The 26,045-nt window shown below is 44.5% G+C and overlaps 1 protein-coding gene across 3 annotated transcripts in view; it reads right to left on the bottom strand.

Moving 5' to 3' along the window:
• tmprss2.6 (transmembrane serine protease 2 gene 6) overlaps positions 1 to 26,045 on the bottom strand; it is a 54,593-nt gene that overhangs the window by 11,776 nt on the left and 16,772 nt on the right. For all 3 annotated transcript variants that reach the window (XM_002936489.5, XM_031896536.1, XM_018091388.2), the window contains exons 5-14: positions 24,021 to 24,098; positions 22,333 to 22,464; positions 15,883 to 16,008; positions 15,667 to 15,798; positions 13,452 to 13,577; positions 11,298 to 11,423; positions 9,553 to 9,678; positions 8,686 to 8,815; positions 7,632 to 7,742; positions 6,192 to 6,235 (exon numbers count right to left, since the gene is read on the bottom strand). In XM_002936489.5, coding sequence (XP_002936535.2) covers positions 6,192 to 6,235; positions 7,632 to 7,742; positions 8,686 to 8,815; positions 9,553 to 9,678; positions 11,298 to 11,423; positions 13,452 to 13,577; positions 15,667 to 15,798; positions 15,883 to 16,008; positions 22,333 to 22,464; positions 24,021 to 24,098 — 1,131 coding nt within the window. The remainder of the gene's footprint in view (positions 1 to 6,191; positions 6,236 to 7,631; positions 7,743 to 8,685; positions 8,816 to 9,552; positions 9,679 to 11,297; positions 11,424 to 13,451; positions 13,578 to 15,666; positions 15,799 to 15,882; positions 16,009 to 22,332; positions 22,465 to 24,020; positions 24,099 to 26,045) is intronic.

Here is a 26,045-nt window from a genome sequence, read left to right as displayed (position 1 = left end):
ACTCGGGTGCCGCCAGGACTTATAGCGAGAGGACCAGGGCAAATGTTCTGAGCAGGCAAGGGAACCTAGCGTATTGCAGAATTTGGGATTAAGAGACGAAATGATCAGGCCGAGGTCAAACCAATCGGGCAGCGAAGTACAAAGTCAGATTCCGGAACCATAGTCAAAAAACAGGCAGAAGGTCAATACAGGCGGCAATCAGCAAGGTCAGGGTCAGGCAAGGGTCAAAACACGAATCAGAGACAAAATAGCAGAATTTGAGAACCAGGAGGTGAAACCGACGTTGGGCACTGAAAACAAACAAGCGCCTTTAAATATTTGAAATTCGGGCCTTGCGCGATGACGTCATGCGGCGCGCCGGGTTTAAAAGGAAGCGCGCGCACTTCCGCGTTCCATAGCTCCAGGACACGTGCATCGGCGTGCACGACAAGGCGGGCGTCCCCGCCTAGAGAGCGGCAGGCATCCCCGCTGCCCCACTGGACCACCAGGTATTCTTACATTACCCCCCCTCTAGAGGGGGCCACCGGACCCCTAGGTTTATCTGGAAACTTAGCATAAATTTGTCTGATAAGGCGGTCAGCCTTAACATCAGTAGCAGAAACCCAAGATCTGTCCTCAGGACCATATCCTTTCCAGTGTACAAGAAACTGTAACCCCCCCCTGGAAAAACGTGAATCAACAATTCTTTGAATTTCATACTCAGTTTGACCCTCTACCACAACTGGAGGAGGAGGAGAATGCTGGCGAACCACCCTGGCAGGTTTTAACAGAGAGACATGAAAAGAATTTGAAATTTTAAGCTCAGGGGAAAGTTTTAGGCTGACTGAGGAAGGGTTAATGATCTCGGAAATGACAAAAGGACAAATGTACTTAGGACCCAATTTGGCAGAAGTGAAATATTCTTTGAGGATAACCACACCCTATCACCAACCTGATATTCAGGTGACTCCTTCCGTTTATCGGCAGCTCTTTTTTGAGTATTCATGGCTCAGTGTTCAGAAAAAGAAAAATCCCTAGGATGAAGACCATAAACAATAAAAAAAGGAGATTCCCCAGTAGAGGTATGAGTGGCGTTATTAAAGGCAAACTCAGCCCACGGAAGAAACTCTGCCCATTGAGACTGATTATTGGATACATAACACCTCAGATACTGCTCCAATGATTGGTTTGTCTTTTCAGTTTGACCATTAGTCTGGGGATGATAGGCTGAGGAAAAGGACAGACCAGTACCTAAAAGAGAGCAGAATGCCCTCCAGAACCTAGAGACAAACTGAATCCCCCTATCAGAAACAATATTCAATGGGGCCCCATGATATTTGAATATATTGGCAATGAAAAGCTCAGCCAAAGTTTTGGCAGAGGGGAGGGTGGGAAGGGGAATGAAATGACACATCTTACTAAAGAGGTCTACTACCACCCAAATAACAGTGTTACCATTAGAGGGCGGCAGATCAACAATGAAATCCATAGCAATATGAGTCCACGGCCTCTCAGGAATAGGGAGTGATTGTAATAAGCCCTGGGGTAGAGACCTAGATGGTTTGGAGCGTTGGCAAACTGCACAAGAATTAATATAATTGCCAACATCTTGTCTCATAGTAGGCCACCAGAGGGAAGGAGATAACAATGAACAGGTCTTACTCTGACCAGGATGCCCTGCTACTCTAGAGTCATGAGTTTCAGATAAAACAGCCTCGCGTAAATTTTTCGGAACAAAAAGCCTCCCAGATGGCACATTACTAGGCAAGTTAATTTGAGCCTCAGAGAGAGAGGCCAAAAGGTCAGGATTCAGGGCAGCGACAATCACCTCCCTAGGGAGGATAGTGTCGGGTTCAATGGCCTCTTTAGGACAAGAGACAAAACTTCTGGAGAGGGCATCGGCTTTTAAATTCTTGGATCCAGGTCTATAGGATAAAATAAAATTGAAACGGGTAAAAAACAAAGCCCATCTTGCCTGCCTAGGGTTCAAAGGTTTAGCAGATTCAATATACCGTAAATTCTTATGATCAGTGAAGACCGTAACAGGATGTTTAGCACCTTCCAACAGATGTCTCCATTCCTCAAAAGCCCATTTAACTGCCAACAGTTCCCTGTTCCCTATATCATAGTTAGCCTCTGTAGGGGAGAATTTCCTTGAAAAGAAGGCACAAGGATGTACCTTACAGGTAACAGGGTGACAGTACTGCCCCAGCTCCAACCTCAGAAGCGTCAACTTCAACGAGAAACGGTAAGGTAGAGTCTGGGTCACGCAGAACTGGAGCAGAGATAAAAGCTTCTTTAAGGAGCTGAAAAGCTTCTATCGCTTCAGAGGACCAAATATTAGGATCAACCCCCTTTTTAGTAAGAGCTGTGATTGGGGCCACCAGGGAAGAAAACCCCTTAATTAATTGTCTATAATAATTGGCAAAACCCAGAAATCTTTGAATAGCACGTAAGGAAAGCGGTTGAGCCCAATTTAAAATTCCCTCTACCTTGGTTGGTTCCATTTCTAAACCATGTTGAGAAATGATGTACCCCAAAAAATGAACAGAAGGAACTTCAAAAATAAATTTTTCAAGCTTAGCATATAATTGATGCTGTCTAAGTCTCTGCAGTACTTCCTGAACATGGCAACGATGATCTTCTAAATTAGAAGAATAGATCAGGATATCATCTAGGTACACTACCACATAGCGTCCAAGAAGATCACGAAATATATCATTTACAAACTCTTGAAAGACTGCAGGAGCATTACATAGCCCAAAAGGCATTACCAAATACTCATAATGCCCATCACGAGTATTAAAGGCAGTTTTCCACTCATCCCCCTCCTTAATCCGGATTAGGTTATATGCACCCCTCAGATCAAGTTTAGTGAAAATGGAAGCACCTTTAACTCTGTCGAAGAGCTCTGAGATCAGGGGAAGAGGATATCGATTTTTAACAGTAATCTTATTCAGACCTCTATAATCGATACAGGGCCTAAGACCACCATCCTTCTTGCTTACAAAGAAAAAACCCGCCCCTGCAGGAGAAGAGGATGGTCTAATGAACCCCCTTTCCAAATTTTCCTTAATGTACTCTTCCATTGCTTGAGTTTCTGGAAGGGAAAGTGGATAGGTTCTACCCTTGGGAGGAACAGCCCCAGGAACCAATTCAATTGTACAGTCATAGGGTCTATGTGCAGGTAATGATTCAGCTGCCTTTTTTAAAAAAAAACGTCAGCAAAGGCTGTATATTGGGGAGGAAGACCCTTAAGAGAGGTTGTAGCAATGAAAACAGACCCTTTAAAACATGGCCCCTCACAGTGTGCTCCCCAACTAAGAATCTTACTAGAGACCCAATCAATCTGCGGGTTATGTTTTTGTAACCATGGAAGACCTAAGATCACAGGGGTATCAGGACAATTGATCAAATAGAAAAATAGCTATTCTCTGTGAGAACCCTCAATGGACATGACTAGATCCTGAGATCTGGAGGATACAAACCCGCACCCAAGCGGATTCCCATCAATAGCCAGTAACCTGACTGGAGGGGTTACAGTGGTACAAGGAATACCCAGCTTTTGAACAAAATTAGTATCTAACAAATTGCCAGCTGCTCCAGAGTCCAAAAAGGCCGGAATCTTAACATTACCGTACCCCCAATCGAGGAGCACAGAAATGAAGATTTTAGAGGAAATACATTGGGGAGTAGAAACTGCATTACCCAAACAAGACTCCCCAGACCTGTTTAGGCTTTGCAGTTTCCCGGCCTCTTTGGACAATCTTTGCGAAAATGCCCTCCTCCGCCACAGTACATGCATAACCCATTAGTGCGTCTACGGAGTCTTTCTTCTGAAGACAAATGAGTAGAACCCAACTGCATAGGCTCCTCCACAGACAAAGGAGTAACAAAGTTTTGAATGGGTTCAGATACCAGAGATAGAGAGTGAGTAATAGAGGAGGCCGATCTTTCCTGACGCCTCTCTCTAAGTCTCCTATCAATTTGAATGGAGAGAGACATTAATGCATCAAGGGATGAAGGAGCAGGGTAATTAATGAGACTGTCTTTAATAGCATCAGACAGACCAGCTCGGAACTGACTACGAAGAGCTGAATCATTCCAACCCGTTTCTACTGCTCAGCGACAAAACTCTGTACAATACTCCTCAAAAAGCTTCCTGCCTTGTTTGAGGGCACGGATGGCCGAATCGGCAGAGGCCGCCCGATCGGGGTCATCATAAATAATAGCCATGGCTTTGAAAAAGGCTTCAAGAGAGTATCGAGCTGGGTCAGACGGGGATAAAGTGAAAGCCCACACCTGAGGGTCACCTAACAATAAAGTGATCACAAAATTGACTTTTGCCACTTCAGTGGGAAAAGAGCGAGGCAAAAAACTAAGATAAAGTTTGCATGCCTCCTTGAAAGCAAAAAATTTACTCCGATCCCCAGAGAATTTCTCGGGAAAAGGGATCTTAGGCTCTACAAGGGGAATACCCATAGAGAGCGGAGCAGGAACTGGGTCATCCGCAGCAGGTTGCTGTTGGAGAGTATCTAACCTAACAGCCAACCCCTGAAGGCATTGGATAATTTGGTCTTGTTTAGTCTCTAGTTCCCTGAGACGCTGGAGGAGGTTCTTAAGCATAACTTCAGGAGAAGCAGATGAAGCAGAGGCCCCTTCAGCATCCATATTCTTTCTTGGCCCAACTTACTGTCACGCACGGTATCCCAAACTCAGAACAAAAGCCAAGGTCCCGGTCTGAGCTCACTCTTCTGCCTATAACAGCCACCTTTCTCTTCGGGAGGAGCCCTCCGCTACTCGGGTGCCACCAGGACTTATTGCGAGAGGACCAGGGCAAATGTTCTGAGCAGGCAAGGGAACCTAGCGTATTGCAGAATTTGGGATTAAGAGATGAAATGATCAGGCCGAGGTCAAACCAATTGGGCAGCGAAGTACAAAGTCAGATTCCGGAACCGTAGTAAAAAAACAGGCAGAAGGTCAATACAGGCGGCAATCAGCAAGGTCAGGGTCAGGCAAGGGTCAAAACACGAATCAGAGACAAAATAGCAGAATTTGAGAACCAGGAGGCGAAACCGAAGTTGGGCACTGAAAACAAACACAAGCGCCTTTAAATATTTGAAATTCGGGCCTTGCGCGATGACGTCATGCGGCGCGCCGGGTTTAAAAGGAAGCGCGCGCACTTCCGCGTTCCATAGCTCCAGGACGCGCGCATCGGCACGCACGATGAGGCGGGTGTCCCCGCCTAGAGAGCGGCAGGCGTCCCCGCTGCCCCACTGGACCACCAGGTATTCTTACAATTTAATTTAGAAATTTTGATGTGAGGCTTAATATGGTTTTATTTTCCAGGTGTCCTCAGCCATGTGACCTGGCCTTTACTTAACTTCAGTCTCTCTTTACTGCTGCACTGCTCTCCTTTCCTCCCCTAGCAGCTTCTCAACAGAACAATTGGAAAGGAGCAAGTTAGCAGCAGCCTGACACTTGTATTGCTACAAATGCTCCATGCCCCACCTAGTGGTAGATATGAGAACAGCACTCAATAGTAAAACACAGACCATGACTCCTCCAGTTACATGGGAGTACGAGAAACAATAAGTTAGCTGAAAGCAGTTCTAATGTGTAGCGCTGGCTCCTTCTGAAAGCTCAGACTCAGGCACACTTTACTGCTGCGCTGCAAGTTGGAGTGATACCCCCCCCCCCCCAGCAGCCGATCAGCAGAACAATGGGAAGGGAGCAAGATAGCAGCTCCCAGTAGGTATCAGAATAGCACTCAATAGTAAGAAATCCAAGTCCGGCTTGGGACTCCTCCAGTTACATGGGAGTAGGAGAAACAATAGGTTAGCTGAAAGCAGTTCTAATGTGTAGCGCTGGCTGAAAGCTCAGACCCAGGCACAATGCACTGATATGGCGCCTACACACCAATATTACAGCTACAAATACATTTGTTGGTTCAACAGTAACATTTTAAATGGTAGAATGAAATATTTACTATGTGTCAGTTTGGATACATAAATGGTAGAGGGCCCAAAAAGAAACATAAGCAATGAAAAGTTATAAAACCTGACAGTCAGTACAATGAAATATAAATAATGAAGACCAACTAAAAAGTCCCTTTATGACTTACTTAACATTGATCAATAGTGAATGACTCCTTTAACTACATGAATATAGTAATAATACCTTTATATGTATTGCCATAGTGTGACACTTACTTATGCAGCGTAATGAGACCACATTTCCCGACACACAGGAAGAACTGTAAATAAATGTGCATATATATATATTAATATTTATCTGTACATATTTTTATATTTACAACAAGTTATAAAGTGAACTGCTTAGATAGTTACTGCTGCTTACAAACCCACCAATCCGATGCAGTGAAAGGGGTTGTAAACCCAACTGCAAAGCTGCCCCACTGCGCCCCCTAGTTATCTATAAAAGTTGTCAAAAAACATAATTATAGATGCAAGAAAATTCCCCAATGAGAATTCTACTGACCAAAAACCTTATTATAAATGCAAGAGAAGTGACCAATGAGAATGCTGATTCCCAGCACTGTGTCAGGCCCCTTGCTGGTACCTTACATATAGAGATAATGATGGCATTTTCCCGTCATTATATGGCACAGGAATCAGACATGGGGATAAAGGGACAGACTTGTTCAGTGCTGGGAAACTGTGCTTATTGCTCCCAACTCCAATTGCAGGAACAGAGAACAGGGAGCCGGATTTACACAGATCAGCTGGGATTCCCATTGGAGGATTTTTCGAATTTTAAAGCAGTAGCTGCCTATGGAGATTTGGGGGAAAGTTCAGGAAAATTTTATTGTTCAATACTGCTTAAATAAGAATACAACCCTGATGTTGCTGAACTACAGCTCCCAGAATGCCTCAACCTTCATTATATGTCACAATATTCTTAGAATTGTAGTCCAGCAACAATTTAAGTAAAGTTGGTTGAGTAGCGCAGTGACAAAGGAGGAAGGGGTGGAGGAATACCACATCTGGGGATTCTGGCAAATGCCAGAGGGGCTGCTTTAAGATGCCATAGACCAGGGATCCCCAACCTTTTATACTCGTGAGCCACATTCAAATGTAAAAAGTGTTGGAGAGCAACACATGGAAAAAGTTCCTGGGGGTGCAAATAAGAGCTATTATTGGCTATTTGCTAGCCCCTATGTGGACTGACAGCCTATAGAAGGCTCTGTTTGGCTTTACACTGGGTTGTATGCAACCAAACCTTGCCCCCAAGCTAGAAATTCAAAAATAAGCACTTACTTTGAGGCCCCTGGGAGCAACATCCAAGGGGTTGGAGAGCAACATGTCACTCACAAACCACTGGTTGGGCATCACTGCCAAAGACAGTCACCATTTTTTGGGCTGGTGGGCAGCTTTTTGAGCCTCTGTGTACTTGAAATGCCAGGGTCTATTTTGAATCCCAGTCCAAACCTGCATACAGCAGACCTTGCAGTCCAGGCGCCCCCATGGTCACTGTATAGGTGGGGTGTGTTGGCGTGCTGTATGGTAATTATGCTACTGGCTTTACCTAGTTAGCCCCCATTCAGACTCTATATATACTACAGGTGTGGGCTATTCCCATAAGTTGGAGCTTTTTGGATAATCAAGTTCCAGATCAAATAGCAATCATACCTGTTCCAAACACTTGTATAGAATTTGCTGGTCCAGTTTCCATTTTTTAACTGGAAATATCCATTTGGGGAGTATGTGGAGCTCAGAGTATCATATCCATTATAGCTGCTCCTGAATAACAAACCAAAGACAGTTGTGTGGATTAATAGAAGAAATAATAAGAAGAAGAATCTCCATATCAAAGAGGTGCAAATGACTGGGCAAACTGGTTTGGGTGTAGGGTCAGGGTTCCAAAGGAAAGAAAAACCTGCTGGATCAACAAAGGAATATCCGAGAGCCTTGGACTCTATGGGATTTGATCTACAGTGCATTCTAGCTTGAAATAAAGGAAAACTATAACCCCAGAATGAAGCAGGGTTTTACTTAAACTATGCTGTATATTTTTATAGAGGCCTACATTGTTCAGGGTCATAGCTTAACTCACATGAGTGACTGAGAATAGATGATTGGCTAGGACTATTCTTTGGGTGTGGCTGTCCTGGGAGAAGGGTAGTATGGGTTACACAAGGTTGAATGTTCTTACTCATGCATAAAAAATAGCATTTGTAAATACTTTGTTAATTAGACACATTCCTTTCCATTGTACTTTTCCCTCTCCCTTTCTTCCTTCCTATATTTTATTTATCCAATTATTCATTGCTCTTGTATAACATATAGTGAATAATATATCCCATATTGTAAAATATAAGGATATTTTCACCAAAGAGTTTGATGATCCTATAAAGGCACAAGGCCAAAGGCTATAAGCCTTTATACAGGGCATGGTACTCCTAAACAGAACAGAATAATAAACCAGGGAAGAGCAGCCTTACTTAGTACCTTCAGGCTGTTAAACTACAACTCCCATCTCAACCATTTTCCTAGTAAATGACTTTTATTCACATAATAATCCCCAGTGTGTGTGTAGGGCCCATACTGCTTTCTTTTGTGCTATATTATGCATACTCTGCCTATAGAAATGGTCATTCTGCTGTAAGCTATGAAATGTTCAATACTAATGATAATATTAATTATAATATACAGAATTTAAATGAGAAATATCTTAACAATTTACCTGTTGTATCCAAAGTCCTGGCAGGCAAACCTCCCATAGACATCAGTCCAGTTATCAGCGCACACAGGCAGCCATGCTGACTTTAATGTAGAATAGACCTGCAGTTGGGAGTCTGCTCCATATAATCGCACTGGGGGAGAAAGAAAGGTGTTTATATATATATATATATATATATATATATATATATAGTCTGTTGGGAGCCGGCACTCACGTTTAGAAAAACACTAGATGCCTGGGTGCAGTATTAACAATTCAGGAGACATGTCACAGGAAAGATATCTATATATATATATATATATATATATATATATATAATAGTCCATAGGGTGCACACCATTTGCAACAATAAAACCTGTGTTTTTCACTCAAGAAGGTTTCTGTGTGAGACCGAAACTTTGAGTAATAAACCTTTCTATTATTGCCTTGTTCCAGTGTATACAGTATATATATATATATAGAACTTGAAATGCAAAAAGAGACAGAGAAAGACAGAGATTGAACCCCACCAAAGTAAAACCATGCTTATGCTTTGAGGAAGAAGAACATCTATTACATTCAAAAAACTGATGCCATTTTAGGTTTTTGTTTATTTTCAGGCACGTCAAATACATAAATATAAACATTAGTGATGAGGGCATATGTCCCATTTCACTTTGGCGGAAAAAAATCTTGAAACCATTGAGAAATACGCGAAATGGCGAACATTTTCGGAAAGGCAGATGTCGCGTGAGAGTTGCAAAACAACTTGCAAATGGCAAAATGTGGGCAATTTACTGCGAATCCATGCCTGGCGAAAAAATTCACTCATCACTAATAAACATATATATATATATAAGTAGACCTGGGTAACATCTGCCCATCACTCACCACAGGACATTTCATCTTCCCCATTAGGGCACTGGGACACCCCATCACACCATTGGGAAGACCGGACACAACTTACTGATGAGCCGCATCTCTTTTCACAATAAACTGGTAGTGATGGTGTTTTAACTATAAAAACAAACGTATATAAATTATCTGCACTCTAATGAAAAACCCAACTTGAATATTAAGAGAGACAAGGGGTAAATAAGCAAGAATACCATTATGCCTTTACCATAGAAATAACAGTACAATGCGTACAATGTCCAAAGCTTTTTTCTGACAACGGGAGATGTAAATGTGTTCTAGGGTTGGGAGCGGACAATCAATTATTTTCTCTGCTGACCTAACAACCCTCTGAAGTGCCTTAACATCTTTGGAGATACAGGCACCAAACCACACACATAGTCCATACGTAAGTATGCTTTCGATGGAACAATGATAAAAAGCAAGAAGCAGATTTTTAGGTAGATGGTTTTTCCTCAGAACTCTCAGAAAGTACAGTCTTTGCTGCGCTTTCTTTATCAGCCCTTTAGTGTTAACACTCCACGTCAGATCATCCTCCAACTCCATTCCTAGAAATTTAAACACTGAAACCCTCACCACCTGCCTTCCATCAATAATGAGTGGTTCAACATTGCTCTTTTTTTTCCTAAAATCAATGACCAGTTCCTTGGTTTTTTCAATGTTCAGGAGCAGGTTATTGGCTCTACACCACTCTGACAGCCGTTCCACTTCATCCCTGTACTCCATCTCACTCTCTTCTCCAGAGATAAATCCAATCACTGTAGTATCGTCCGCAAACTTAATGATTTTATTGCCAGAGTGGGTAGGAACACAATCATATGTGTATAAGGTATATAATAGTAGACTTAATACACAACCCTGGGGTGAGCCGGTACTTAAACATAGAGCGTTTGAGATGTGTGAGCCCAGTCTAACCCTCTGAGAGCGACCGGACAAAAAGTCCAAGATCCAGCTACAGGTAAGTGATGGAAGTCCCAAAACTGCCAATTTGGACACTAATCGCTGTGGAAGTATGGTATAAGCCCCCGAGGAGTTCCTTATAATATATAGTGAATAAAGTACCCCCTATTGTAACATATAGGGATATTATAAGCCCCCGAGGAGTTCCTTATAATATATAGTGAATAAAGTACCCCCTATTGTAACATATAGGGATATTATAAGCCCCCGAGGAGTTCCTTATAATATATAGTGAATAAAGTACCCCCTATTGTAACATATAGGGATATTATAAGTCACCAAGGAGTTCCATGACCATATAAAAGCATGAGGCCGAACTCCAATCTGACAGGGGTTCTTTGTTTATTACAATATACAAGTTTTAGTGAGTCATGTGACAGAAATTACATCACTAAGCTCAGATTATAACTGATAACATCACTAAGCACCGTTTAAAAAGATATAATTCACAGTTTGCTCCCATAGGGAAATGAACAAACTATATATTCTATATATATTTAACCTCCCCAGCCACCAGATTATACCTGTGCCAATCCAGCAGTGGTGCTGGGGGGTTTAGGGGGCAGAGGGGTGATAGAGGGTGAGGTGTTGTCACTTCTGCACCCTGGGGGGGGGGGATGTTTAGGGCTGACGCTTAGAATGGAACCTGCCCTAAATACAGCCCAGCCTGACAGCCCTGCCATTGCATTGAGTGTTGAGTTTCAAAACCCAAATACTGCCTTAATCTGTACATTTAATGCTTTTCAGTTCGGATTTCTTACCACAATTTCTTTCATCATCTCCAAGAAGGCATTCTTTTATACCATTACATATCTGGTAGGCATGGATACATGTGTGTGTGTAGCTACAGTACATCGGGCAGGTCAGTGTGCTTGGGGTTGTAGTGGCTGTAAAAAGAGAACAATTCCATTTACAAGAAAACATTTCTTTTATTAGTACTACTAAAGACTTTATATAGTGAATAAAGTACCCCCTATTGTAACATATAGGGATATTATAAGCCCCCGAGGAGTTCCTTATAATATATAGTGAATAAAGTACCCCCTATTGTAACATATAGGGATATTATAAGTCACTGAGGAGTTCCTTATAATATATAGTGAATAAAGTACCCCCTATTGTAACATATAGAGATATTATAAGTCCCAGAGGAGTTCCTTATAATATATAGTGAATAAAGTACCCCCTATTGTAACATATAGGGATATTATAAGTCCCCGAGGAGTTCCTTATAATATATAGTGAATAAAGTACCCCCTATTGTAACATATAGCGATATTATAAGTCACAGAGGAGTTCCTTATAATATATAGTGAATAAAGTACCCCCTATTGTAAAACATAGGGTTATTATAAGTCACCAAGGAGTTACATGTCTATATAAAAGCATGAGGCCAAACTCCGATCTGACTTATAATATCCTCATATTTTACAACAGGGGTACTTTGTTTTTTTATGATATTTAGTGAGTCATGTGACAGAAATTACATCACTAAGCTCCAGTTATAACTGATGACATCACTAAGCACTATAATTTACAGTTTGGTTCCCATAGAGCAGGGGTCCCCAACCTTTCTTACTCGTGAGCCACAGTCAAATGTAAAAAGACTTGGAGAGCAACACAAGCACCATAAAAGTTCATGGAGGAGCCAAATAAGGGCTGTGATTGGCTATTAGGCAGCTTCTATGCACCCTATCAGCTTACAGGGGCTTTATTTGGTACTAAATCTTGTTTTTATTCAACCAAAACTTGCCCCCAAGTCAGGAATTAAAAAATAACTCCCTGGTTTGGGGGCACTGAGAGCAACATCCAAGGGGTTGGGGAGCAACATGTTACCCTGAGCCACTGGTTGGGGATCACTGCCATAGGGAAATGACCAAACTGTATAATATAAACTGAATAACTCACTCCTGGGAGCTTCTCTGTTACTACTCATAATACTAGCTCTTAAACATGTGTCTTTCAAGTTTGTAATATGATATATTTGAATGATCTCATTAGATGGGGACTCCAGCAGGTATCCTAACAGTAGTCAGTTCAGCTGTTTGCGATCCCTATGTGTTGGAATTCAGTTTCATCCCTGATCTGGGGATCACTGGGTCTGGGTACTTTCACCTGATTTAGGTCAGGCCCCCAGTACTGTGGCGTATATGTGACAACTCCGGTACAGGTTGTAACAATCCGCTTGCCTGGATTTACCCAGGGCCGGTCCAGTTTTCTGCTAACAGGAGCACCAGTCATGGGTTTCAGGATATATGTATATATGTATATATATATATATGTGTGTGTATATAACATACATAGAGGAGGGCACACACTGTAAACGTTATTTGCCTGGGTGCCATGTGGTGGTAAAGCAAGTACCCCCTGTTTTAAAATATAGGGATTTTATAAGTCACCAAGGAGTTCTGTGACCATATATATATATATTTATACAGGTCATGGAACTCCAAATTGACTTCAAAAATCCTCATATTTTACAACAGGGGGTACTTTATTTATTATAATATACAAGGTTTATTAAGTCATGTGACAGAAATGACATCACTAAGCTCCTATTATAACTGATGACATCACTAAACACCGTTTATAAGGATATAATTCACAGTTTGGTCTCATAGGGAAATGACCAAACTGTATATTCTATATATTTAACCTCCCCAGCCACCAGATTATACCTGTGCCAATCCAGCAGTGGAGCTGGGGGGTTTAGGGGGCAGAGGGGTGATGGAGGGTGAAGTGTTGTCACTTCTGCAACCTGGGGGGGGGGAATGTTTAGGGCTGACGCTTAGGATGGAACCTGCCCTAAATACAGCCCAGCCTGACAGCCCTGCCATTGCATTGAGTGTTGAGTTTCAAAACCCAAATACTGCCTTATTCTGTACATTTAATGCTTTTCAGTTCTGATTTCTTACCACAATTTCTTTCATCATCTCCAAAAAAGCAGTCTTTTATACCATTACATATCTGGTAGGCATGGATACATGTGTGTGTGTAGCTACAGTACATCGGGCAGGTTGGTGTGCTTGGGGTTGTAGTGGCTGTAAAAAGAGAACAATTTCATTTACTAGAAAACATTTCTTTTATTAGTACTACTAAAGACTTTATATAGTGAATAAAGTACCCCCTATTGTAACATATAGGGATATTATAAGCCCCCGAGGAGTTCCTTATAATATATAGGGAATAAAGTGCCCCCTATTGTAACATATAGGGATATTATAAGTCCCCGAGGAGTTCCTTATAATATATAGTGAATAAAGTGCCCCCTATTGTAACATATAGGGATATTATAAGTCCCCGAGGAGTTCCTTATAATATATAGTGAATAAAGTACCCCCTATTGTAACATATAAGGATATTATAAGTCCCCGAGGAGTTCCTTATAATATATAGTGAATAAAGTACCCCCTATTGTAACATATAGGGATATTATAAGTCCCCGAGGAGTTCCTTATAATATATAGTGAATAAAGTACCCCCTATTGTAACATATAGGGATATTATAAGTCACAGAGGAGTTCCTTATAATATATAGTGAATAAAGTACCCCCTATTGTAAAACATAGGGTTATTATAAGTCACCAAGGAGTTACATATATAAAAGCATGCGGCCAAACTCCGATCTGACTTATAATATCCTCATATTTTACAACAGGGGTACTTTGTTTTTTTATGACATTTAGTGAGTCATGTGACAGAAATTACATCACTAAGCTCCAGTTATAACTGATGACATCACTAAGCACTATAATTCACAGTTTGGTTCCCATAGAGCAGGGGTCCCCAACCTTTCTTACTCGTGAGCCACAGTCAAACGTAAAAAGACTTGGAGAGCAACACAAGCACCATAAAAGTTCATGGAGGAGCCAAATAAGGGCTGTGATTGGCTATTAGGGGCCTCTATGCGCCCTATCAGCTTACAGGGGGCTTTATTTGGTAGGAAATCTTGTTTTTATTCAACCAAAACTTGCCCCCAAGTCAGGAATTAAAAAATAACTACCTGGTTTGGGGGCACTGAGAGCAACATCCAAGGGGTTGGGGAGCAACATGTTGCCCTGAGCCACTGGTTGGGGATCCCTGCCATAGGGAAATGACCAAACTTTATAATATAAACTGAATTACTCACTCCTGAGAGCTTCTCTGTTACTACTCAAAATACTAGCTCTTAAACATGTGTCTTTCAAGTTTGGAATATGATATATTTGAATGATCTCATTAGATGGGGACTCCAGCAGGTATCCTAACAGTAGTCAGTTCAGCTGTTTGCGATCCCTATGTGTTGGAATTCAGTTTCATCCCTGATCTGGGGATCACTGGGTCTGGGTACTTTCACCTGATTTAGGTCAGGCCCCCAGTACTGTGGTGTATATGTGACAACTCCGGTACAGGTTGTAACAATCCGCTTGCCTGGATTTACCCAGGGCCGGTCCAGTTTTCTGCTAACAGGAGCACCAGTCATGGGTTTCAGGATATATGTATATATGTATATATATATATATGTGTGTGTATATAACATACATGGAGGAGGGCACACACTGTAAAAGTTATTTGCCTGGGTGCCATGTGGTGATAAAGCAAGTACCCCCTGTTTTAAAATATAGGGATTTTATAAGTCACCAAGGAGTTCTACGACCATATATATATATATATTTATACAGGTAACTCCAAAGTGACTTCAAAAATCCTCATATTTTACAACAGGGGGTACTTATTTATTATAATGTACAAGGTTTAGTGAGCCATGTGACAGAAATGACATCACTAAGCTCAGATTATAACTGATGACATCACTAAGCACCGTTTATAAGGATATAATTCACAGTTTGGTCCCATAGGGAAATGACCAAACTATATATTCTATATATATTTAACCTCCCCAGCCACCAGATTATACCTGTGCCAATCCGGCAGTAGAGCTGGGGGGTTTAGGGGGCAGAGGGGTGATGGAGGGTGAAGTGTTGTCACTTCTGCACCCTGGGGGGGGTGTTTAGGGCTGACGCTTAGGATGGAACCTGCCCTAAATACAGCCCTGCCTGACAGCCCTGCCATTGCATTGAGTGTTGAGCTTTAAAACCCAAATACTGCCTTAATCTGTACATTTAATGCTTTTCAGTGCTGATTTCTTACCACAATTTCTTTCATCGTCTCCAAAATGGCAATCCCGTACACCATTACATATCTGGTAGGCATAGATACACATGTACGTGAAGCTACAGTACATCGGGCAGACTGGTGTACTTGGGGTTGTTGTTTTAGAGGCTGTTTAAAAAAAAAAGAAAGAAAACTTTTTAATACCATTTATTGAAATACATTTATTTCATTTATTTGGTAATGATCACTTACCACAATTCATTTCATCATCTCCATAAGGGCAGTTTCTTACACCATCACATATCTGGTAGGCATAGACACACATGGTAGTGTAACTACAGTACATTGGGCAGGTCAGAGAACCTGGGGTTTTAGTGACTGCAAAAATAGAACAAAACCACTTAATACCATTTACTAAAAAGCATACATTTCTATTAATACTACTAAAAACTTTATAAAGTGAATTGCTTACTCTTAAGCAGAGTCGGACTGGGAAAAATCCCGGTGGGCCCCGGCGGCCCTGACCCGACCCTTACCTGCGCTCCCCCTGCCCGGTGGAGGACGTCGGGTGAGGGGCCCTGCGAGGGGGGTCAGGGGGGCCCTGCAAGGGGGGGGAGGAGGGCCCTGCAAGGGGGGGGAGGAGGGAATTAGGGGACACAGCCGGCGGGGGCACCTGCAGGGCCCCTGGGGCGGAAGCCCCGTTGGGCCCTTCACCCCCCAGTCCGACCCTGCTCTTAAGAACCTGTCTATATCTCTCCTAATATTAACTCACCCCCCAGAGAATGGAATCATTTACCCCCTTTCCCTGGGCCAGTGCTCCTGTTCTGTAAAGCAATGTACAACCTATGTGTCCTGGGATCTACTTGTCAAAGTGCTGAGCCAATAATTTATTTTTCTCCCAGAGACCCCTGCAGCACCCAGGGAGGGCACAGACATGTATATACCACAATGGATTCTTGGGAAAACAAGCTAAAAGGGTGGCACTACACTAAGGGGCCTATTTATTAAAGTACGACAGGTACGAAATACAAAAAATTTGTATTATATCGTACTGTGCTTATTTTCTGCGACTTTTTTGTATAGTTGCTCGACTTTTTCGTATTTTGCAACAAAATTTATGCGACAAAATCATATTGATGTGCCAAGTCTCGGATTCATTCAAGCTTCGGTATGGTGACTTTCCTTGGGCCAGGTTGGAGCTGCAGAGTGCCATTGAGCCCTATGGGAGACTTTCCTTGGGCCGGGTTGGAGCTGCAGAGTGCCATTGAGCCCTATGGGAGACTTTCCTTGGGCCAGGTTGGAGCTGCAGAGTGCCATTGAGCCCTATGGGAGACTTTCCTTGGGCCAGGTTGCAGAGTTTGAGCCCTATGCAGAGTGCCATTGAGCCCTATGGGAGACTTCCTTGGGCCGGGTTGGAGCTGCAGAGTGCCATTGAGCCCTATGGGAGACTTTCTTTGGGCCCGGTTGGAGCTGCAGAGTGCCATTGAGCCCTATGGGAGACTTTCCTTGGGTTGGAGCTGCAGAGTGCCATTGAGCCCTATGGGAGACTTTCCTTGGGCCAGGTTGGAGCCGGGCTGCAGAGTGCCATGGCTGCAGAGTTTGGAGCTGCAGAGTGCCATTGAGCCCTATGGAGACTTTCCTTGGCCGGGTTGGAGCTGCAGAGTGCCATTGAGCCCTATGGGAGACTTTCCTTGGCCAGGTTGGAGCTGCAGAGTGCCATTGAGCCCTATGGGAGACTTTCCTTGGGCCGGGTTGGAGCTGCAGAGTGCCATTGAGCCCTATGGTTTTCCTTGGACCAGGTTGGAGCTGCAGAGTGCCATTGAGCCCTATGGGAGCTTTCCTTGGGCCGGGTTGGAGCTGCAGAGTGCCATTGAGCCCTATGGGAGGCTTTCCTTGGACCAGGTTGAAGCTGCAGAGTGCCATTGAGCCCTATGGGAGGCTTTCCTTGGGCCGGGTTGGAGCTGCAGAGTGCCATTGAGCCCTATGGGAGACTTTCCTTGGGCCGGGTTGGAGCTGCAGAGTGCCATTGAGCCCTATGGGAGACTTTCCTTGGGCCGGGTTGGAGCTGCAGAGTGCCATTGAGCCCTATGGGAGGCTTTCCTTGGGCCGGGTTGGAGCTGCAGAGTGCCATTGAGCCCTATGGGAGGCTTTCCTTGGGCCGGGTTGGAGCTGCAGAGTGCCATTAAGCCCTATGGGAGACTTTCCTTGGGCCGGGTTGGAGCTGCAGAGTGCCATTGAGCCCTATGGGAGACTTTCCTTGGGCCGGGTTGGAGCTGCAGAGTGCCATTGAGCCCTATGGGAGGCTTTCCTTGGGCCGGGTTGGAGCTGCAGAGTGCCATTGAGCCCTATGGGAGGCTTTCCTTGGGCCGGGTTGGAGCTGCAGAGTGCCATTAAGCCCTATGGGAGGCTTTCCTTGGGCCGGGTTGGAGCTGCAGAGTGCCATTAAGCCCTATGGGAGGCTTTCCTTGGGCCGGGTTGGAGCTGCAGAGTGCCATTGAGCCCTATGGGAGACTTTCCTTGGGCCGGGTTGGAGCTGCAGAGTGCCATTAAGCCCTATGGGAGGCTTTCCTTGGGCCGGGTTGGAGCTGCAGAGTGCCATTGAGCCCTATGGGAGGCTTTCCTTGGGCCGGGTTGGAGCTGCAGAGTCCCATTAGCCCTATGGGAGGCTTCCTTGGGCCGGTGGAGCTGCAGAGTGCCATTGAGCCCTATGGGAGGCTTCCTGGGCCGGGTTGGAGCTGCAGAGTGCCATTGAGCCCTATGGGAGGCTTTCCTTGGGCCAGGTTGGAGCTGCAGAGTGCCATTGAGCCCTATGGGAGGCTTTCCTTGGGCCGGGTTGAGCTGCAGAGTGCCATTGAGCCCTAATGGGAGGCTTCCTTGGGCCGGGTGGAGCTGCAGATGCCATTGAGCCCTATGGGAGACTTTCCTTGGGCAAGGTTGGAGCTGCAGAGTGCCATTGAGCCCTATGGGAGACTTTCCTTGGGCCAGGTTGGAGCTGCAGAGTGCCATTGAGCCTATGGGAACTTTCCTTGGGCCAGGTTGGAGCTGCAGAAGTGCCATGAGCCTATGGGAGGACTTTCCTTGGGCCGGGTTGGAGCTGCAGAGTGCCATTGAGTCCTATGGGAGGCTTTCCTTGGGCCGGGTTGGAGCTGCAGAGTCCCATTAAGCCCTATGGGAGGCTTTCCTTGGGCCGGGTTGGAGCTGCAGAGTGCCATTGAGCCCTATGGGAGGCTTTCCTTGGGCCAGGTTGAAGCTGCAGAGTGCCATTGAGCCCTATGGGAGGCTTTCCTTGGGCCGGGTTGGAGCTGCAGAGTGCCATTGAGCCCTATGGGAGACTTTCCTTGGGCAAGGTTGGAGCTGCAGAGTGCCATTGAGCCCTATGGGAGACTTTCCTTGGGCCAGGTTGGAGCTGCAGAGTGCCATTGAGCCCTATGGGAGACTTTCCTTGGGCCAGGTTGGAGCTGCAGAGTGCCATTGAGCCCTATGGGAGACTTTCCTTGGGCCGGGTTGGAGCTGCAGAGTGCCATTGAGCCCTATGGGAGACTTTCCTTGGGCCGGGTTGGGGCTGCAGAGTGCCATTGAGCCCTATGGGAGGCTTTCCTTGGGCCGGGTTGGAGCTGCAGAGTGCCATTGAGCCCTATGGGAGACTTTCCTTGGGCCGGGTTGGAGCTGCAGAGTGCCATTGAGCCCTATGGGAGACTTTCCTTGGGCCGGGTTGGAGCTGCAGGGTGCCATTGAGCCCTATGGGAGACTTTCCTTGGGCCGGGTTGGAGCCGCAGAGTGCCATTGAGGCCTATGGGAGGCTTTCCTTGGGCCTGGTTGGAGCCGCAGAGTGCCATTGAGCCCTATGGGAGGCTTTCCTTGGGCCGGGTTGGAGCTGCAGAGTGCCATTAAGCCCTATGGGAGACTTTCCTTGGGCCGGGTTGGAGCTGCAGAGTGCCATTGAGTCCTATGGGAGGCTTTCCTTGGGCCGGGTTGGAGCTGCAGAGTGCCATTAAGCCCTATGGGAGGCTTTCCTTGGGCCGGGTTGGAGCTGCAGAGTGCCATTGAGCCCTATGGGAGGCTTTCCTTGGGGCCAGGTTGAAGCTGCAGAGTGCCATTGAGCCCTATGGGAGGCTTTCCTTGGGCCGGGTTGGAGCTGCAGAGTGCCATTGAGCCCTATGGAGACTTCCTTGGGAAAGGTTGGAGCTGCAGAGTGCCATTGAGCCCTATGGGAGACTTTCCTTGGCCAGGTTGGAGCTGCAGAGTGCCATTGAGCCCTATGGGAGACTTTCCTTGGGCCAGGTTGGAGCTGCAGAGTGCCATTGAGCCCTATGGGAGACTTTCCTTGGGCCGGGTTGGAGCTGCAGAGTGCCATTGAGCCCTATGGGAGGCTTTCCTTGGGCCGGGTTGGAGCTGCAGAGTGCCATTGAGCCCTATGGGAGACTTTCCTTGGGCCAGGTTGGAGCTGCAGAGTGCCATTGAGCCCTATGGGAGACTTTCCTTGGGCCGGGTTGGAGCTGCAGGGTGCCATTGAGCCCTATGGGAGACTTTCCTTGGGCCGGGTTGGGGCTGCAAAGTGCCATTGAGCCCTATGGGAGGCTTTCCTTGGGCCGGGTTGGAGCCGCAGAGTGCCATTGAGGCCTATGGGAGGCTTTCCTTGGGCCTGGTTGGAGCCGCAGAGTGCCATTGAGCCCTATGGGAGGCTTTCCTTGGGCCGGGTTGGAGCTGCCAGAGTGCCATTGAGCCCTATGAGAGACTTCCTTGGGCCGGGTTGGAGCCGCAGAGTGCCATTGAGGCCTATGGGAGACTTTCCTTGGGCCGGGTTGGAGCTGCAGAGTGCCATTGAGCCCTATGGGAGGCTTTCCTTGGGCCGGGTTGGAGCTGCAGAGTGCCATTGAGCCCTATGGGAGACTTTCCTTGGGCCGGGTTGGAGCTGCAGAGTGCCATTGAGCCCTATGGGAGACTTTCCTTGGGCCGGGTTGGAGCTGCAGAGTGCCATTGAGCCCTATGGGAGACTTTCCTTGGGCCAGGTTGGAGCTGCAGAGTGCCATTGAGCCCTATGGGAGACTTTCCTTGGGCCGGGTTGGAGCTGCAGAGTGCCATTGAGCCCTATGGGAGACTTTCCTTGGGTCGGGTTGGAGCTGCAGAGTGCCATTGAGCCCTATGGGAGACTTTCCTTGAAAGCCAGAAAGGTTTTCTCGCCGTTTACGATCATTCGGATAAGAAAATTTCATGACTTTCAGATCGCCAATATGATATTATCGTGACTAATACGATTTTTTCGTAAGCATTTTTGTGATATTTGCGATCATCAGAAATTATCATATCCAATCCGCATTTTTACCCATTTCGGGATTCAAACTCGTACTTTGATGAATCTGCCCCTATGGGGCACATATACTAAAATCCGATTTTTTGGGGCTTAAAACACGATATGGTAAAAATTCGGAGTAACCACAATAATTTCTGATGTTCTAAAATGTCACGATAATGCTTAAATTGTTCATATGAAAATTTCAAGTTGACATCCCAAAAGTCCCGAATTTTTTGAGTTGAAAGTATTGTTAAAACTCAAAATATTTCAGATTAAACGGACATTCGTTTCCATGAATCTTTTTTATTTTCCCCAAACAGGAATTGCTCCGGCGGCCATTTTAGGAGCATTGGCGCTCGTTCTTGAAAAACAATAATGTGTTTAAGTTTAAGTTTCAGTTGAAACTGGGTGAAACAGAAAACAGTGATGGGATTAACTTCCCCTTGAAAGGTGTGAAACTGAAACCAATGAGGGGATTAACTTGTCCTTGAAGGACAGGCTGTCACTGACTATTCTATTCCTCTGCTTTTCTAAGCCTCCATAGGACTCAATGGTACTCGACACATCAAACCTGTTGAATTCTTATTTTACAAACAAAGTTAACTAAACATTAATAAATCACGAATTATGGGAGTTATTTTCTGAGAATAATAATGACAAAATCGAGTTCTGGTGAAAACCCACTTGTAAATGTCAAAATTATCTAGAAGTAAGAAAAAAATCCGACTTTATCTCATAATTGCTTAGTTAATGTGGCCCTTAGATACAAAAAATTCCAGGCCAGTGCATTTTACTAAATAGGAAAGGAAAGACTTTATTTACTGGGGTTGTAAACAAAAATATTGTGTCTTGGTGTTAGGCTCGCTATTCAAAGCCTGTGAGCTGTGACCTCTATTGTACTATGGACTATGGAGTAACGGTTCCAGCTACAGAATGGACTATTCCAGGAGAGAGATCATGGGTTTGCTTTGACTTTTTAAATGTGATTAGTGATGAGCGAATCTGTCCCGAAAAATTTGCGAAATGCATTTGTTGCGTGATTTCTTTGTCGTCTATTTTTTCGTCTATTTTTTTGTCGCCCGCAACTATTTTTTGTCACTTGCACTTTTTTTGACGCGACCGCGCCTTTTTTTTACGCAACCACGCCAAGTTTGACACACAACAAAAAAATTCCGCTCGACAAATTTTTCTGCCGCGAATTTTCACGGAAGTTGCACGAAACAATTTGCCAATGGTGAAATGCTGCGAATCCACGTCTGGCTAAAAAATTCGCTCATCACTAAATGTGACTAATCGCTGATTGTCATGGACTGTCTGACAACTATTTGTAATTTAATACTGTAAATGCATGCACCCAGATTAATATGCAGAAAAGTCTTTTATGCAACCTGTAGCAAATCATTCCTTACCGCAATTCACTTCATCATCTCCAGCAGGGCAGTCTGTTATACCATTACATTTCTGGTTGGCATAGATACACTTGGAAGAATAGGCACACTGTATTTGGCAGGTTGAAGATGTAGTGCCTGAAGATGGGTTTGCTATGTATATAAAGAATAATAACAAATAAAGCCACATTTGCAACTGAAATGCCTACTTCCACCCCCAGTGCTGAAAGTGTACACAATTAATTCTAACAGTAACAAGGACTATAGCAATGTCATGGCCTCTATAGCATCTGAAAGGAGCTATAAGTGTCATTTTGAGAAGCTATGACACTCAGTAGGGCAGCAGTTCTCAACCTGTGGGTCAGGACCCCTATGGGGGGTGAACAACCCTTTCACAGGGGTTGCCTAAGACCATTGGAAAACACATATTTCTGATGGTCTTAGGAATAATGTTATGGTTGGGGGTCACCACAACATGAGGAACTGTATTAAAGTGTCGCGGCATTAGGAAGGTTGAGAAGCACTGCAGTAGGGTATTTCTTAATAGGAAACCCAACTCTGCTGCACTGCACAGCCACTCATTTGATGCTGTAAATTGGGTACAATAAAGATAACACGTTGACTGAATTCATTAAGGTACTTCCATCCAAAGACAATCCTACCCCTCACATAGCTTCAAATACATCTATCCCACCTCTCTATTGAAAGGTGTGCAACTTAAATAGGACTTTTCTAAGAGCCTAAAGGAATTTGTTCCCAGAATCCTGTTATGACTTATTTGCATACATATGAGGCGGTCTCCTCAACCCTTTTAGCTCGTGAATCCCCACTCCTGGCTCTACCTAAGCTGATCAGAAAACCCTGCACTACACTGATGAGCCCCAAGAAGGGCGAAACCAGTCTGTAGTTGGGAATCTGATCAGCTATTATCCTGACTTTTGCATTGAAAACCCAGTGGGTGAGCATTAGTCTATAGGATAAACCCATGTAAATGGGACTTTTCTAAGAGCCTAAAGGAATGTGTTCCCAGAATTCTGTTATGACAACTTATGCTAGGGAACCCTAAAGATAAACCCACTTGAGATCCGGTCCATGGCTTCCACACTGGGTTGTTTCAACAAGCACACCCCACAAATGCACCCAGCAAATCAGCAGCCTCCCCTCTAAACATGCTAGTAGGGATTGATGCACACCCTACATACTATAGTGAGAGCACCAATGCTTTACTGGGTGTCAGTCACATGTCACAATGTATGGGAAGGAATGTCATGTTTTGGTTTTACACCTACTGCCCCATGTCTTTTTCTTTTCAATTTGTACAGAATTTTTAAAAAAAGTTTCTTTTACTAACAAAACAGACAGTAGTTGTAATATTGAAAAACAAAAGTATTTAGGCCAAAGAAATAGAGAAAAGTTAGAATAGAGAAATGGTAGGCATCTGTGTTGATTCCATAAGAAGCCAAGTTATAGTGCAAGTAAGTTAAAAGAGTACAGTGTGGCAACGGTCACTAAAGGGACAGTAAAGCCTTAACCTTGATTATACGTTACATTATTCTGGGATTTGTAGTCTAGCAACAACAAAGTGTGGTTGGGCAGTACAGTAGGGTTTAGTTCCCCTTAAAGTAGAAAGTTAATGAGTCCTGTGGTTTGGAACAAGCTTGGAATACAGTACACTGGCACTTACACAATATGTATAATGTTTCTCTTACCCGAAGACAGAAGTATCGGAAGCATAACTGTTACAGGCAGCACCAATGCTGTGCTAAATATTATGCAAATCGCCCATTCTATGGAATAAAAAAAACCTGTTAATATAGAGCCAGGAATGAACACATAAAAATAATGAAATTCTTACAAAGTTGAAATGTAACATCTACACAGTGGTGCTTTAGTAGCCTGAGGCACAGGAGTCCTCTGACAGGGAAAGCCTGTGCCTCCAAAATTGTCTCCCGAAAAAAGTAAACCCCGTATAGGGCCTGTAGGTAACATAGTAGTGCCAGACACAATAATGGTGCCCCAGTACAAAACAAACATTAATGCAAAACAGTAATGTGCTCCAACAATAACAGGCAAAGAATTCATATTTTACACGGGCTGTTATGTTCAAAATTGCTCAGTTTCAAACTCCCGAAAATGAACAAATCTGTGCATATAGAAATGCTCCAATCACTGTCAAAAATATCAAAGCCCCACCCCTGTACATCATAGTCCCAGCCCTACATGTCCCCACCCTCCCATGGGTCCTGCAGGTGCCCCTACCGGCCGTGTCCCCTAACCCCTGCCCCCCTATACCCCCGCAGGGTCCCCCACCCAACGTCCCCCCTTAGCGCGCAGAAATTTAATGTGTCAGGGGAGCAACGGTCAGGCCGGGGGAGCGTCGGCAAAGGTCGGGCCGACCCTGCCCAGCCCCATACATTCCCTGCCTGGTGACAATACAAACAACATACATCTAAGGGGAAAAGTGTATGCCAAAAGGAATGGAATTCTGTATACAAATGGGAAGTTTCCACACTTCCTGTTAGGAACAGGTTCCTGTGGTTACTACCTGGCTGAGTAATGAAAAGGTCCCCCATTTCCTGGTAAATACACTCTGGTGATAGGTTTAGATGGTGGGGAAATTCCCTACTTATTAGGGACAGGTTCATCTGGTTAATGAAAGGGTGAGTGAGCGAAAGGGTCCCTACTTCCTGTTAGGGATATATGTGTGTGGTTAGTAACAGGGTCAATAATGGGAAGGTTCCCCACTTCCTGGTAAATACACTCTGGTGATAGGTTTAGGTGGAAAAATGTCCTACTTATTAGGGACAGGTTCATCTGGTTAATGAAAGGGTGAGTGAGAGAAACAATTCCTGTTAGGGATGTGTGTGTGGTTAGTTATAGAGAGACTAATAAGGAAATTCTACATGTCCTGCTAGAAACCAGTTCCTTTGGTTAGTAACAGGGTCAGTAATGGGAAGGTTCCCCACTTCCTGGTAGGGACCTGTGTGTGTATGTACGGTTAGTTATAAAGAGACTGATACAAAGATTCCCCAATTCCTGCTAGGAACCAGTTCCTTTGGTTAGTAACAGGGTCAATAATGGGAAGGTTCCCCACTTCCTGTTAGGGACCTGTGTGTGTATGTTCGGTTAGTTATAAAGAGAATGATATGAAGATTCCCCACTTCCTGCTAGGAACCAGTTCCTCTGGTTAGTAACAGGGTAAATAATAGGAAGGTTCCCCACTTCCTGTTAGGGACCTGTGTGTGTATGTTCGGTTAGTTATAAAGAGACTGATATGAAGATTCCCCACTTCCTACTAGGAAGTGGGGAATCTGGTTAGTAACAGGGTCAATAATGGGAAGTTTCCCCACTTCCTGTTAGAGATATGTGCGTGTATAGTTCATTATAGAGATACTAATACGAAGATTCTCCACTTCCTGATAGGGACTGGTTCCTCTGGTTAGTAACAGGGTCAGTAACAGTAATTAGGTTCCCTAATACCTGTTAGTGGCATATTAGTTAGTGATAGGATCATCTCCACTTGATATTTGGCTGTCAGTTGGGGTATTTAGAGATGTAGCTCAGCATCTCAGATTCTACATGTCCTTCTAGAAACCAGTTCCTTTGGTTAATAACAGGGTCAATAATGGGAAGGTTCCCCACTTCCTAGTAGGGACCTGTGTGTGTATGTACGGTTAGTTATAAAGAGACTGATACAAAGATTCCCCACTTCCTGCTAGGAACCAGTTCCTCTG

The sequence above is a fragment of the Xenopus tropicalis genome, chromosome 2 (genome assembly GCF_000004195.4).
Source record: "Xenopus tropicalis strain Nigerian chromosome 2, UCB_Xtro_10.0, whole genome shotgun sequence".
Lineage (NCBI taxonomy): Eukaryota > Metazoa > Chordata > Amphibia > Anura > Pipidae > Xenopus > Xenopus tropicalis.
The sequence above is the reverse complement of the archived record's forward strand: the minus strand, read 5'-3'. Positions and strand labels throughout refer to the sequence as shown.